At 46.6% G+C, this 15,490-nt stretch overlaps 1 protein-coding gene across 6 annotated transcripts in view; it reads left to right on the top strand.

Annotated features, from left to right (window-relative positions):
* LOC105019433 (partitioning defective 3 homolog) overlaps nt 1-15,490 on the top strand; it is a 333,861-nt gene that overhangs the window by 196,068 nt on the left and 122,303 nt on the right. For all 6 annotated transcript variants that reach the window (XM_029116272.2, XM_029116267.2, XM_029116271.2 and 3 more), the window contains one exon: nt 3,687-3,861. In XM_029116272.2, the coding sequence (XP_028972105.2) occupies nt 3,687-3,861 (175 nt within the window). The remainder of the gene's footprint in view (nt 1-3,686; nt 3,862-15,490) is intronic.

The following is a 15,490-nucleotide window of genomic DNA, read 5'->3' as shown; positions in this document are numbered from 1 at the left end:
TGACTACTTTCCTCTTCCTGAACTCCCTAAACAAAAACATGCTGTGTTTGGTTAGCTAGTTGAGGTTCTTTGTTCTGTGAGTCTTGTGAACATTGTTTTGGCTCAAATACAAAGTTGGAGCCTGGAGTTTCTTGGCCAGAACTGTAAAGTCAATATTTTATGCATTTGTGTATCATTAAATACCATATAATTGTGGCGAGGAACACTGCCAATTAATAAAATGGATAATGATAATAACATTATATAAACAATTTCTTATCGTAGTAGGTTAACTGGCAAATATAAAACTGGAAATTAAATGTTGTTTTTTTTCTTCTCCAAATAAAATGTCATTTGGCATCGAAGGATACTTTGGAGTTTAGGGATTTTAGATAATTCTACCTATACGGAGTGAAATAAACTCATGCATGTTTTTCCATGTCTCTGTGTGAAGTTTTAAAAGCTGGGAAATAAAATGTCTAAATACCCCAAAGCTGGCTGGGTGGTTTTTCATTCAGAGCATATTTAACACATTTTATACATCTGCTAATGCCGCTGATTGTCACAACGAACAAGATTCCACACACTTCCCAATTTCCCCCCACATAAGTGCTTGGAAAACTACAGAGAATGTTCCGTTTTCCGTTTCATTGCTACATGTTTTCAAAGGCGCCCTTAACGTAACAGCCTCTACACATAATGTAGATATGTCACAGCGTGGAAAGAATGAGATACTGGATCCACTTAAAATCATCAGTTAAATTCATTCACATTGTGCCTTGGGTGTTTTGATTGTCTAAGCCAGAAATACCACAGATGCATGGGATCTTCCAGACACATTTATGGAATGACAACACCTTCTCTACTCAGGAGCACTTATCCTCTGTTGCTATATCCACTGCGAGGTGGATGCTTTTTCTTTTTCTCATTGCGAACGTAGTCACTGTCATTTTCCACAACCACGGCCCTTGTCGCTGCAACAGCCGTTAAAGGGAGTGTCATTTGTATTTTTCGTCTAATGCTAATTATCCGGACGGTGGCAAGCACAAAAATGCTGTCGCTGCGTTTCCCTGTTAATCATGCTCACCTTTCAGTCGGTGTTTAACGGGGGGAAGCGTAACGCCATTAAATACTCTCCGCTCAAAATACTCTCTTGTCAGCGCTCATGTCCAGAGACGCATCCAATTAGAACTGTTTCGATGTGCACTTCGCTGCCCGGACAAGTATTGTCTGAAAGGTAACAGTAGCCACATGAGTGAGTGGAGGTCTGTCTGTTCCTATTCCTTCTGCATTTGGACTCTCATGTCCGCGCGTGTTTGTGGTTACATGTGTGGGACTTAGTGTGTGTGTGTGTCTCTGACTGTTTGTGTGTGAGTTTGTTGGACGAAATGGCCTAAAAATCATATTACGTCATATTTAAAATGCCCACTTCTTACTAAATGATTGACTGTGAACGGGCCGTCCACTTCCACCTGGTCATCCCTCTTCTTTTCTCCACTCATCATACAGAACATATGTGTGGCGCGTTTGTTTACTGTGAATCAGAAAGAAAACGTGCTAGCTTTGGAAGACATGTGCTAGCTTTTGAAGACATGTGCTAGCTTTGGAATGCATGGATCGGCTGGAGCTTCCCTGTAGAGGTCTAAAGGACCACTTCTCTAGCCAAGCCGTACTGTGACACATTTATACTGACATACAGTTTTTACTGTCCATACCAACTACACCTAGCTGTAGTGTTTTTGTTTGTGAGTGTATGTGTGGTGTGTGTAAGAGACAGAGTAATTTGATCAAGGCCTTCGCAGTACACCCTCCATCCACTCCAGACATGTGTCTGTTCTGGTTATAAATAGTGGATTTTTGAAGAGGTGATGCAAGACAGTGGTAACTAAGTAGAGCCCAATGCTCGTTCCGCTGTGACTGTGCGTCCATGGGAGAACTGTGGCGGTGCATTGTTGGGCAGGTGTAACATGAGGAGCGGTGTTGTGATGGTGTAACACGAGGAGGCGTGGCATGAGGAGCACAGAGGGAAGAGTTTAGGGGGAAAAAAATAGCTGCACCTGTTTTGTGTCGTTTTTTCATTTGGATGCTCAGTGAAGCAGGTTCTGTGTGTCACCACTGATCTATAGGACTGTGAACCCGATCATACACCATACCATTATAAGCAACACATTTAGAAAGATTCATTCCCTGAAGCGCTTTGCATCCTTACACAATTGACGCGAACACACACACGCACACAGACACACACACACTCTTCTGTCCGTGCATCGAAAGGGCTGTTGAGTGTAGTTCTAATCACTTTGGCATTCATTCCAGGGCTGACGTGATTAGCTCTTGTTAAGTCTAACTAACTTCCCGTATCTGAGGGCCAGGCACTGACTCCGAGGACCGTGAATTACCCAGAGGATTCAATTATACCTGTCCACCTGGTACAGTGAGCTGTGGTTCCTGGTAGCGGGTGGGTGCCCTCCTTAACAGGGGACACGGATATACGGTGCGTCTGGGTTATATTAAAAACAGCTAAACTTGTTAAAACTAGTTCCACTTTTCAGTGTAGTATTAGCGCTGGGATTAAAAGAGGCTTGAGAAATGAGGCAACTGAGAAGCAATCCCCCATGTACACATCAGTAGGATAGGTATTATACATTAATCTGGCATATTCTTCAGAACTCACTTCTAGCCAAATGAGATTCAGTCAACATAATTTAAACCGTCATTGGAAGTTGTAATTCATTTTTATGAAATCCATTTGTCATTTGTTGAGGCACGATGGAGTAAAACACATTTCAGGTTATTGTTGGGTATGGGCCAGGGTAAATATTTTATTTTTCTCCCCCGCCTGTAATTACCTGCAATTGCTCTTAAGCTGCTACGTTTGCAATATGACTTGGTGATAATGGATACAAATGTACTGTCAGCAGAATACATAGCAGATAGTCCTGTGCTTTGTTTTCTCCCCCCCCCCCCAAATGCTTTATTATAATGGTGAGCGTTTCAGTTCTACCCTTCCATGTGTGCGTGTTTGTAATGGTGGCGTCTGACTGAAATATAATCTGTTTACTAGTGAAGTGATTTAGGCCACGGCCTCACGATAAAATGAAAATGCTTTGTAGGGAAAAGGGGTTCCATGTCGTACCTGCGCTGTATTGTTGAATTGGGATGGCTCTTCCTCAGTGAACGAATGACCTCCCGCTTTGTGACTGGGAATCGCTTACCCAGACTCTGAGATGAAATGATAAGTAGCCCCCTCGCCTCTGCTTTCTCTCCCCTTTCCCATCTCCCCTCTCTCCTCTTTCCTCTCTTGTGGCATTGAAAGTCTCAGCCTTGGAGAATGCAGATGTGTGTGTGTGTGTGTGTGTGTGTTGGTGTGTGTGTGTGTGTTGGTGTGTGTGTGTGTGTGTGCGCACTGTCCCCTGACTCTCTCTGTCCTTGGACTGGAGCAGGGGACTGGGGGATAATGGCACCCTGGAGGAATATGGTTTCAGCCAACAGCCAGTGGCTCCTCCTGAGAGCTGGACTACTGAGAAGCAGAGAGCTAACCCAGGATGTTCAAAATGTCTGCTTGTCCGGCACTGCCCTATAACCATTCCCTAACGTGAACCCAAACCTCCTGTTCCCTGTCGGCGCGGCATCAGATTTTTTTTTTCTCTCCGAGCCGAACGCGTGGCTAATGTGTTCCCTCCTCTCCCCTCCCTGGTCACGCGCAGGTAAATACCAGCTATCGCCCACTGTCAACATGCCCCAGGATGACACGGTGATGATCGAAGACGATAGGCCGCCCGTGCTCCCCACCCACCTGTCGGACCAGTCGTCGTCCAGCTCCCACGACGACGCGGAGAACCCGGGGACCTGGACCCAGGACGTGCCGAAAGAGAACGAATGGTGAGAGAGAGACGTGTCACACTCCTTCAGGGACGTCCTTCCGGTTGTGTCCTGGAGCCCCCACAGGCGGGTTGAATTATTGATACTGTGGTGCTCTGTGAAGACGCCCTTTATGATTTGACTGTGTGGTCGTTATGGACCATGTAATATGTGGGAAGCCGGGGCGTGAGAAAATCATTTCTGTCCCCGTTCTTTTAGCGTACTGTGTGAGCGCGCATGGCCGCGTGCCAGTGTTGGGCCCGTGCGCGCACGTGTGAGTGTGTGCGTGCGCACGTGCATGCTTCGGCCTGTGTATGTGTTTAATAATGGATTTGACCTAGGAGGGATTTGGAAGATGGTTCCGTTAAAAAGCTCTCTGGGGTCCCTGCCGGTCCTGCTCCCTCCCTGGGGTGTTTCACACTACCCCCTCATTTGGCCTTGTAGAAAATACAGAGCCAGGAGCTCAGCAGTCCGCTGACCGAGCCGCTCTCCTCTGGGAGAGCCCTCTCACTGTATGTCAGGTAAAAGTGCCCATACATCAGGCCATAACAAGTGGGTCTACACTGTTCCCTGGCAGGGCAGGACTTCAGTCTGTATGTTCTATTCAATTTCCGTCTGTAGGTGTTCCCAGCCCGCTGTAGACACCTTAGGCATTGGCATGGCGTCTCCGTAGAAACCAGCCTCTAAAAGCCAACGTTTTCCTTTCGATCGATCTGGTCCCGTACACCGGGAGAGGAAGTCCGGGCACATTGAACCTCCTCCCGGACTTGCCGTTGCTAAGGTTTGGTTTCGGTTCGACCCACTTCGACTCACGTCCGTCCTGTCACAGGGAAGTTAGGCCTGGTGTCTTCCCCTCCGTGTGGCCGGGTTGCAGCAGGAGCTAGTTAGTGTCCCATAATACTCAGGGATTCCATTCAGATGGATATGGAAGCGTGGTCCATCTCTCTCCCACTTTTATTTGGATCCCCCTGGAGACATTTCCCTCAGCCATCTCTCCGTCTTGCCCTCCCACTCTGATTCGTTATGAATGAGTAGCTTTAGTTTACAAGTTGGTTGTTCGTGTGCTGTCAAAAGTTTGTCTCGGTGGATTATCGCCATAACACGTCGTTACGACACTGAAGCTTTCTCGCACGCTCTCGCTTTCTCTCTTAACTCTCTCTCACACACACACACACAAGGACCATATGTGTGCAGTGCGGCGCTGCCTTGGTTTATTCTGAATTATTCATTTCGGAAGCCCAGTACTCACACCACACACGTTCTCACACGCTTTCTCCGCATTACTACAGCTGCTCAAATAAACACACGCACTCTCTCTCTCTCTCTGTCTCTCTCACACGCGCACACGTGCACACACACACACACACTCACACTCTGACTGGTTGGCTGTCTGAACACACTAACTGACACACACTCCATGTCGTGGGAAGAGCCAAGTTGAGTCTGTTGAATGTGAGTCAGCCAAGACTCCAGAGTGTTTGGGAATGTTCCTTTTTAACGCACGCCACCACCAGCCAGACATTCAGTATTCAATGAATACGCATTGTTTGGAGCTGTAAAAGTCTCACCTAAGTATTCAACATGTCCCCCCTTTGCCCCTGAGGAGGTCAGAACGCACCACACCGACACCCCGTCACATCCCTTGTATATGTTCAACGGCCACAGCAGGAAAAACGTGTGAACGTTATTTTGTTTTTCCTTCTCCTTTTGTCTTGCTCCGACAGGTTCTTGTTACGGGACGTGTTCAGTACCGCGTGTTAGTGTGCTTCTATCCTAGTTGGCCAAATGAAAAAAATATTTTCTGCATGCGAAGAAACATCCATTTCACACCAGACACTAATACCGTGTCCAAGTTGTCCAAAAGTCTGGTTTTGTGTGTTTGTGTTTGTTTTGCAGCAACAGATGACGAATCCCTCATGAACAGATTCCCACGGACAGACTAAATGTCAAGAATATGTCGTGGCCCATGGAGAGTTTTGTCATTTCAAACAGCAGTAATTCCTGTTTGTTTGTTTTTTTTGTAGGCGATTATTTAGAGAGCGCAAGATTATTTGGAGGCTGTGGTTATTGAGGGCGATTTTAACAGATGCTGAATAGTTTTCACTAGTCTCCATCAGCAACATGCTCTGAATCAAACATTCATAACAACAACATATCTTCTTGACCGTGACCAGCATGTATACACAAGGACGTTGTTTGCCAGAGTTTTCTTTTGCAACGGAGACTTTCTTGCGTTGCTCAACGGTAATGGGAACTATTTACATTTCATGTGAAAAACCTAACTTTCACGAGGCAGTTTAACTTCTGAGTTACTATGACTACTTTTCAACTGAAAACAGGAAATGCCAATTGTACCACCCAGAAAAACACGGGGGAAAATGGAGTAGAAGAAGATCTGGGACCGACAGTCTCCACCCCTCTTCTTATCTCCCTCCTCCTCGATCACAATATCAAAAGCCAAACAGGGCGCTAGACGTGTAATGATTTAAAACAACACATTCTGTAACGCTCGCTGACTCTCTCAAAGTGATTTACAGTGCAGAGTATGGAGCTAGTATCAACATCAATCTACTATGATACTATCGTACAGCCTTGCTAATGTGAATGGACCGTGTGCTTTCGGGAAGGTACAGGATCGGAGGCCGGCATGAACTGTAAATTATAGGGGACGTGTTTTAGCCGACACGAGTTCGAGGTGATGCATACGTTTGGTATCCCTTCTAATCTCCTACACATAAACTGTGATAAGCTGTGTCGGGGAGCAGTTTTGGGGCCGTCCCCAATCCCTCTTAATGTGCTTATATAGTGGCTGTTGAAATGAACCATGTGTGCTTGGCCTGTTATTCCATGCGTTTCGTTCTCTTAGCAGATATCAATGGAGATTGATGCCTGCTATTTTCTTTCAAGATTAGCCACTTTGCCACTCTGTTTCTGGAACCAAAGTGGTGTGTTTTAGGCCACCTGCAGAGGCTTAGGTTGAACCCCAAAAGGAGCAGGCTTTCCTGTGTGGTGTCCTACTTGTGACTGAAGCACTATGGCCCCTGCTTGGAAGTAGGACACTTTGGTGAGAGTAGGGCGCTGTTTGGGACGGATCCTCCAGGTGTTGGGAGTGTAGGTGTGTGCATGTTTGTCAGGGACGGCACTGTGCTGCCATTTTACTCATTTCCATTCACTACCGTGCCGCCTTGGCTCAACTGTGGCGAGCGACCTTCTTACCCACCGGCACAAATACCATGAAAAGGCCAACTGAAACGCTCCCAGAGTTCGCACTGAAAAGGCAAAATGAAACCCTCACAGTGTGTAAAGCGACGGCTGTAGAGAGAACGCGTATCGCACCTTCCTCAGGGTTCAGCTTGAGAACTTCTGACCTTTTCGGAAGCCGACATTTATGGATGTCTTTTTTTCAGGGCGGCCTGAATCGTGGGATGAAAACGTTTCCATTGAGGAAAGAGATTCAAATGGCAACACCGCCCTGACTCAGAAGACGTGTGCTTTTGCTGTTTCAATAATGGCCCACAGTTATGAAATGACTGAGTGGGGAAATCTCCACGGCCAGAGAACTCTTGGTGGAAAGCCGTTAATGTGATCACTTCAGTCCTAATAAGGAGAGAGGAACCGACTGCACATGAAGCAGCTGTCCTGATTCCACCTTGACTTCCTAACGACACTTAATACCTTCAACTTAATTATAAAAAGGTATACATCTCCTTTGATTGTCACTGCTGTCCAACATCAATATTTCTCTTTCATCATAGAAATTACCTCGTCTTTTGGCGTCTATTTCTTCTAGCTATTAGAAGTGTTCTCTCTGTCGCACCACATCTTAGCACGAGCCAGGAACCCCCCTTTTGTGCGAGGGAACAAAGTTGGTCGCAGCGTCAGCGAAAACAGGAACTGAAAATTGCTTGCATACAAAGTGCCGAAACAAGAGTGTGTTCCTTTGAAGCCGCGTCTCTGTTCTGAGTCAAGGCTTTGGGTCTCTCTGTTTCTGTCTAGGTCTCTCACTGTCTCTCTCTCCCGCGACGTTGCCCTCCTTTTTTCTATGGAACGACCTTCTTCAGCTGGAAAGAAAGTGTCCATAATTGCACTGTATTTAACCAGAGTTTGAGTGGGGTGTAATAGAGCTGAGCTCGCAGGACGGAGAGTACGGAGTCCATTGTGAGCTGTCCGGTAACTACTTTGTGTGTGTGTGTGTGTGTTGTCAATGGGCTCAGGTCCGGTTGCATTACGGGCTCGGAGCCACGGACAGCTGAACAGGGATCGGGTTGTGGTCTGGCCTGTGTTACACAACAGTGGAGGGAGACTATCAGTTACTACTCAGCCTGAAGAGCCGAGGCTCCCGGTGAGATCACTACGGTGGAGACCACCTGACTCCAGCGTCTTTCACCGTAACTTGCCTGTTACTGGCGGTACTGGCAAGCGGTATTCCCCACAGGTAGCACCTGATGTAAACCCTGTCCACTGCCAAATTTGAACAAGTAACAACCACAAAGAGGGTTCTCCCCAAACCGTCGCTCCCCTGACGTCCGAATCAATACCAGCGTGTTCGGGATCATACGTATCCTTCCACAGAGGAAGCTCCCCGTGGCAGGCCTTGATGTCTGTGTGGTGAGAAACCGCGGACCGAGGGAAGATTATAGAGTGGTGTGCGGGCTGGATGTAGATCTGAATGGCTTCTCTCTACGTGACCGTGTGCCGGGCTCGCCGCTTTGATGTGGCGCGAGGCCCACAGTCCTTGAAGGGCTAATCACTCGTCTCTTTGAACAGCCAGAAGACGGAGACAGAGAGAGACTGAGAAGGGGCAGTACCCACCGAGACAGGTGAACGGAGACACGGGGGGTGGGGTGGGGGGGGGGTGAAGGAGGGAGACGAGGGAGTTACGATCTTGCGGGGGACCGTATTTGGCGAGCGAGGCTGAGAGGGACATGAATCAATTTATTTCTGCGTGTTTGCTTTGGTAACACTCCACTTTACATGTCAATAAAGACCGTCAAATTGAATGAATAGAAAATGACCAGGCAAGAGAATGTGAGAGTGGGAGCTGGAAGATGGAGAGAGAGACACTCTGTCATCGTACAATCAGTTCCTCTGTTTCACCACTAGGAGCGCTCTGAGCAGCTGGGTTGGGGTTTGGCCTGTCTCCATGCAGTGGTGGATTTAATTGACAGGGTGCAGGAGAACAGTCAGCTCTGATTAACTCCTGGCTCTGTACTCAGCTGAGAGAGAGAAAGAGGAATAGAGAGGCTAGACTTTTTTTTACCTTTGCCCGTCTCTGTGAGATGTCACAGGTGGAGACATAATTCCTGGGACAGCTCTGACAGTCTGTCAAGTGGCAGAGCAGGAGATGGACTAGGAGACGCTTACTGACAAACACACGCAAGCACACAATTCCGTCCACGTATTTGTAGGTACACATAGCCCATATTAACATACAAAGTGAAAATCCACGGACTGGATAGAAAGCTGAACCACAGAATACAGGAACAACCTCTGTTACACAAACAGCCCTTGAATCAAAGCCTAGAATACCCTCTAGTTGAAATGGTTTGGCAGGGGACGTCTAACCCCCGTGAACGGTACATGATTCGCCCTCTAAATGCAACCACAGTGAAACGTCTCTGTGTCACGGTCACTTAATGACTTCTGAAATGCAGCTTTTGCATGTTTTTTATTAGACTGGTTAATATTGGAATCAAACTAGACCTCACCTGTCTGTTGACCATGTAATTCATTGTCGATGTCGGTACTTGTGAAATGCTTGATTGCTGCAAGGCGACAGTGATTAACACAATATCATTAGCTACCTTCTCTTCTTCGTCTCAAACCAAAACCTGGCTGTTGGGAACAGATATCTAATTCTTACCTTAATATGTATCCATTGCTGAATTGCAAACCCTCAGTGATGCTGTGCAAGACATTCTAAGTGTCCCTGTATTGCTCATTGCTTTCACATATGAGCATTTACCTTTTTCATGTCTCCGGTAAAATGTTGTCTCCCCTCTGGACACTGATCCAATACTGTTCAAGTAAGGGTTAGGGAATACATTAGGGAATTTGACTGGGAATCCATTTCTGTTCTGGAAAAGTCCCCACAAGTATAGTAAAGCAAGTGTATTTGTGCGTGAGTGTGTGTGTGTGCCTTAATTACAGTGTAACTCTTCTTTTAATGCTAATATCCCCCCTCTGAATGTGAATATTAATCAGGAGTGAGTGGTGTGATGTACATAGTGTCATACATGATGTAGTTTACAACTCTTCCAGTTGTGGCTCGTTCTTAATTACTGCCTTATCTCTTACACGAATGCTAATAGTCCCCTCTTGGTTGAGTAATATTAACCCGTTAGTTCCCGTTTTTCCCTGACATACAACTATTCATTTGTTATTTATTAGCAACCCTGATGTAATATATATTACATCAAATGTTTTGTTTATTTAGAAAAGCATCTTCTATTCTCCACACAACTGTCAACCGAAATGTACCCATATTCCATATTCCAACCCATATAACTTGCAATATCTGTATATCTTAGCCTACCTACCCATGCTCCTAAACTCTTTTACCCACGTACCCCTGCCCCAGCCAATTCTTCTTCCATCTCAGCCCACTTTCCTCAGATCTGTTCTCCCCAGGTCACAGTAACCTATATCCAGCAACATATGTTCAGCCAATCACTGCACAACCCCATCCCTGTCATTTTTTGTCTTTTAATATTAATCATGTGACCTCTGACCTGTATGTTCAACTAAGTGATTGATTGATTAATTGATATTCATCTGAGAAACTCATATTATACTGTAGTGGAATGAAGCATCTACCCCAGTCCTGTTCACATTTCCCTACGCACACACACATTGCCACGAAGGAGACACCGACCGTTACCTGTCTGATCCTTCTGTATCCTACAACCCATAATTAGTCATAAAAAACGGGAAAGTTAAACCATGGTCATACTCATATAAATACCCCAGTATCCAAAATGCATTCAAGCCAGGTCTACACAGTGCTAATATCCATAGAGACCAGTCGGCATCCCATAATGCTAATAAACAGATCCACTGCTGCATGTTAGTCCTGACTGTCATAAACATGACTGCACTTCCGAATCCCTTTTAACAATGTTCATAAAAACCTGGTCCACACCTGCACTATAATGTGAGTGTTTGTGTGTGTGTGTGTGTGTGTGTTCCTAGTGAATCTCTGTGCCATGCATAGACACACAAGCCCACACACTTCAACCCCCCACTGTTTCCACCATTAACCACAGTGGTTATGTAGCTCAATTAAAGCGCACAAACACAAAACAAAGAGGGAGACGTTGGGAGAGGAACAGAACGAGAGAGCAAATCGTCAGACAAACAGACAAAGACGTCATAATTGCTCCACTCTGCACCTCCCTGGTTTCATTATAAGTAGAAGAGATTGCTGCAAATCACAGGTTCTCCAGCTAGCTGATCGTCTGTGATTGTTGTTGCTGAAATATTGTGTGCCGCCGGAGAGAACAAACACACAGGTCGGGAAGGGGGGGGGGGGGGGGTTGAATAGGAGCCAGAGGAGCCCCTCGAGTTACAACAGAAGTCGTCTGACTGTTTTATGTCTGGACCACGCTGAGCAACATTATATGGCTCGTAGCCGGGCCACATCTCACAGTACCCATATAGGACGATAAAATGGAAGCACCGTTCAAACAATTACAAATTGTCCGGAAAAATTTTTAAATACTCCACACACTGTTTTCGACTTATCTTACAAACAAAACATACAAAGTAGTGGCGATACAAATGGCTGACTTAAAGATTCTCTGCCCATGTTTTATACATTTTTTCTACTTTTGGAAAACCCAGGTGACAATCTAATGAGCATGAGGTCCAGGTTCCATCCAGTGGAGAAGTGGCGTTCAGTAGTTGTCTGGTCGGCTGTGCGGGGGCCGGTGTCGTGCAGTGTGTGAAGAGCCGTCGGCGCGCCGGCAGTGTTTTAAAGCAACTAGGGGCTGCCTGACGCGGTGACTTCATGCAGTGAACTGTAATGTTCGGCCCCTGAAGTAGTGAGGGGATCAGCAAGCTTTAGGCTGTCAACATCACACACACACACACACACACACGTCACACAGGGCATCAGTTGTCACCTCTCCCCACGTTTGATACACACACAGCATCCAGATGTCCAAACTCGGGCTCTGCATCGCCTGGCACAGGAGATACATGTCTTTGCAGTCTACCAGTGAAAATGACAGTTTTCAGATGAGGAAGAACCAAGAGACACAGACAGATAGAACAAAAAGAGAGAGACACAACAAAGAGAGAGACAGACAAGACAGACAGACCAGAGAGAGACAGGCAGACGCACCAGAGACAGACAGATAGACAGGAGGAAAGCGGGAGAGAGAATATAAAGGAGAGCCACAGGGGTAAATGGTGATGGCTTTAACAAGCAGCCGACGTGTAGTTTGACACATTAAACTTCATGTGAAAGGCAAAAGGACGAGATGTAAAATGCAAGTTAAGGACTTAGGTTTGCCTCTAAGCAATCCTCTGTGCTAGTTAATTTTGAATGAGGAGACTTTGAACAGCAAGGCAAGCCAGCTGCTCAGAGTGGGAGAAATAGCTTTTAAATGATGCTTCTTTAGAACAGGAGAGTGTGCTGTATTATCCAAATGAAATGGGCAGAATGCTAGAACTAGGACGCTGGCACATCCCAAATGACACCATATTCCCTATACAATGCACTTATACAATTAACAAAAAGATAGCATTTTTTGACTGCATAAAAATAACTACTACGGCAATATAGAGAATTGGATGCCATTTGGGACACGCAGAGTTTAAAAAGAATAGAAATAAACCCAAACGAGCATATCACACCTAGTTACAGAATTTCACTAGTCTATTTTAGTCAGATAATAATAATAATTAGTACATTTAATAAAAATGTTCATGTGCACCTCTTTATTTGTTCATCCCATAACCTATTGTAGTGACACAGTGGTGTATTCAGTTTTTTTCATTAGAACATGCCAAATCGGGTATGGTCCAGATCTCCATGTTCTCATCATAGTATTACATGTAATTGGATTATTGGGTGGGATTTAGTGGTTGTCTCACCTAGCTATTTTCAAATGAATGCGCTTAACTGTAAGTCGCTCCGGATAAGAGCGTCCGCTAAGTGTCTCAAATGTGATAGGTGCAAAAATGGATTATATGCCCCTGCGAAGTTCATTGATTGAGTGTGCCAGTATCTCATGCCGCACATAGAAACGCCTGGAGCAGCAGAGACCAAGAAAAGTCCTATCACTCGTCACTGCCGTTAACATGGGACGTTCGCGGAGGGTTCGCATGCGCCGCTGCCGGACGACGGGAGACTGAACAGCCGTCGTCTTTAGTTAGATACAGCACGGGCTAGAAGCGTCACGGTGCTTTCCGTCCCGTCAGAAAAAGAACACACGGCGGTTGGTTTTACGGCCCGCCATCGTCTTCACGTCGGCCAGTGGTTGCGGCCGGCTGCTCCGCTGCTCCCTCCCTCCTCCAGGCCCACGTTGGTGGGGGCGCCCACGCAGTGTCAGTAGGGTTGCTGGTTCTGTCTTGCTGTGGCGTCACCGGCTCGCGATGCGTCCTGTACCTTGCGGCGGACGTCTTCCCGGGGCTGCGGGAGCGTACCTCCCCCTACCGTTGCCCGGGCGTTCCCTCTGGGTGTGTTTAATCAGCCCGGGCAACGCACAGCTCCGGTCGCGCTGGAGTGGACGAAATCCAAATTCATCGTGAAAACGTATCCTTCCTTCTCCCAGAGCCGCCGCTGGAGCAGTTGACATTCGGGGAGGGTTTTTCTCTGGTAATGAGAGGAGACGGGAGAAAAGTGAAAGCTGGTAAATTAATAATACATTGTCCCACATTTCCTCATCTTCTCCACTTCCTCCTCTGTATCCTCTTCCTCCTCCCCCCTCTCCTCAGTGATTGGGGGGTGGGGGGGTCCCTGTTGGGCGCCGGGCGTCGCTGTCAATTGCTCCACTGTTGAGGGAACGCTGTAATAATGTCCGTGTTGTGTTGCGTCCAAATTCTTTGAAGAATCGCCCAAGGTTTGATACTTAATATCTGATGTGCACACTGAGTCTTCTGAATAGAGACAACAAGAAACGTGTCTTTTGACGTGAAGGTCTTTTGCTTATGATTCTGGTGTGGGAAATGGAACGTCACGTTCTCACAAAGCTAATGGAAGAGCGACGTACCTAATGTAGCCGAAGTGCTAAGCTCATAAACAAATCTACATTTGTTTATCCACAAATACAACAGACGAAAGCCACCGGGAGTCACTATACAGTGGAAATAATTTCATAAAGTCCTCGGGAGGGGACAGAGAGGCACAGTGGGGAGGAGGGAGAAGAGGCAGGCGTGAGAGAAAAGGGTGGAAGCCAGTACCACTGATAAAATAGGAAAAGATGTTTGACCCATTGCCAAGGGAGAAGGGCAAACCCTGGAGCACAAACATTGTAAACATCCATGGTTATATCTTTATTTCCCTGTTTCATTCCTTCTTCAACTGTTACAACAATGTGCATACTCAATAATCTAACATTTGAAGCCTAGGTTTTTTTATTTTATTTGCTGTGCATAATGTTGCCCACGCAAAATTATGTTTCCTATGTTTCCTATGCCAATAAAGCCCTTTAAATGAATTGACTTAGAGGGAGAGAGGGGGAGAAAAAGGAAAACAGGAAGCGTGGGGGGGTAGGGGGGAAGAGAGAAAGGGGGAGGCAAAGCCGACAGTACTGTGGTGTGGTAACAGTGGGCCTAGCAGCAGGGAGTTTTTTATTTACAGAGGAGCGAGGATAAGGTGAACCATCGTGCTGTATCAGTGAGACCTCTGTAGACTGGGGTCATAGGTCAACCATCCACTGGCTGGTCATTGCAAATCCATCTCCACAATAACGAGCTGCAATGAAACAATGTGATTAATGTCAGTCTTTGTTTACAGGTTTTTGTGTGCGTGCATGCGTGCGACAATGAGGGAGGATTGGGAGAGAGAGAGAGCGTATTTCGCTCCCTCATTTGTCTAAGCATCCTTGTTCGTGTCTTTCCTTCCTCTATCTCTGCTCATATTGGAAATGTTTCTCATCTTAATTGCAGCGATCTCCTTGGCATGCAAATGGTGCTCTCCTCTCACCCGGCCTGCCCCCCACTCTGCTGCTCTCCTCTTTTCAATTAAGATCCAGACAGAGATACGGCTGCTCAAAGGGAACATGCCACGGAGGGCCGGGCCCACCAGTGCCCCAGACAGGGGGATATTGAGCGGTTGTAACCCCAGCCAAGCCCCACCACACTGGGCATCACACCCATGCCATCTCCCCTTGTGAACTCAGTGGAGGTGGAAGTGTCCTTGATGAGAGCGGTCACTACATTGCAGTGCCTGCTGTGGTCTGTTGGTGTTTGTGTGTGTGTGTGTGTGTGTGTGTGTGTGTGGACGTAGGTGTGCATTAGTGCGTGGGTGTGTGTGCCGGAGTGGAATTTGGGGCACTGGCACCGTAAAGCTCTTTATATGCGTCTCAGATCCTCCACTAGCATGGTTAAAGAGGACAATGTAGAAGGCAGAAGAAAGTGAGTGCCTCAGTGTTGTCATTCATTCAGAGGTTTCATCATCCGTTTTATGCTTTTGTCCGTTCTT

The sequence above is a fragment of the Esox lucius genome, chromosome 21, assembly GCF_011004845.1.
Source record: "Esox lucius isolate fEsoLuc1 chromosome 21, fEsoLuc1.pri, whole genome shotgun sequence".
NCBI lineage: Eukaryota > Metazoa > Chordata > Actinopteri > Esociformes > Esocidae > Esox > Esox lucius.
The sequence above is the reverse complement of the archived record's forward strand: the minus strand, read 5'-3'. Positions and strand labels throughout refer to the sequence as shown.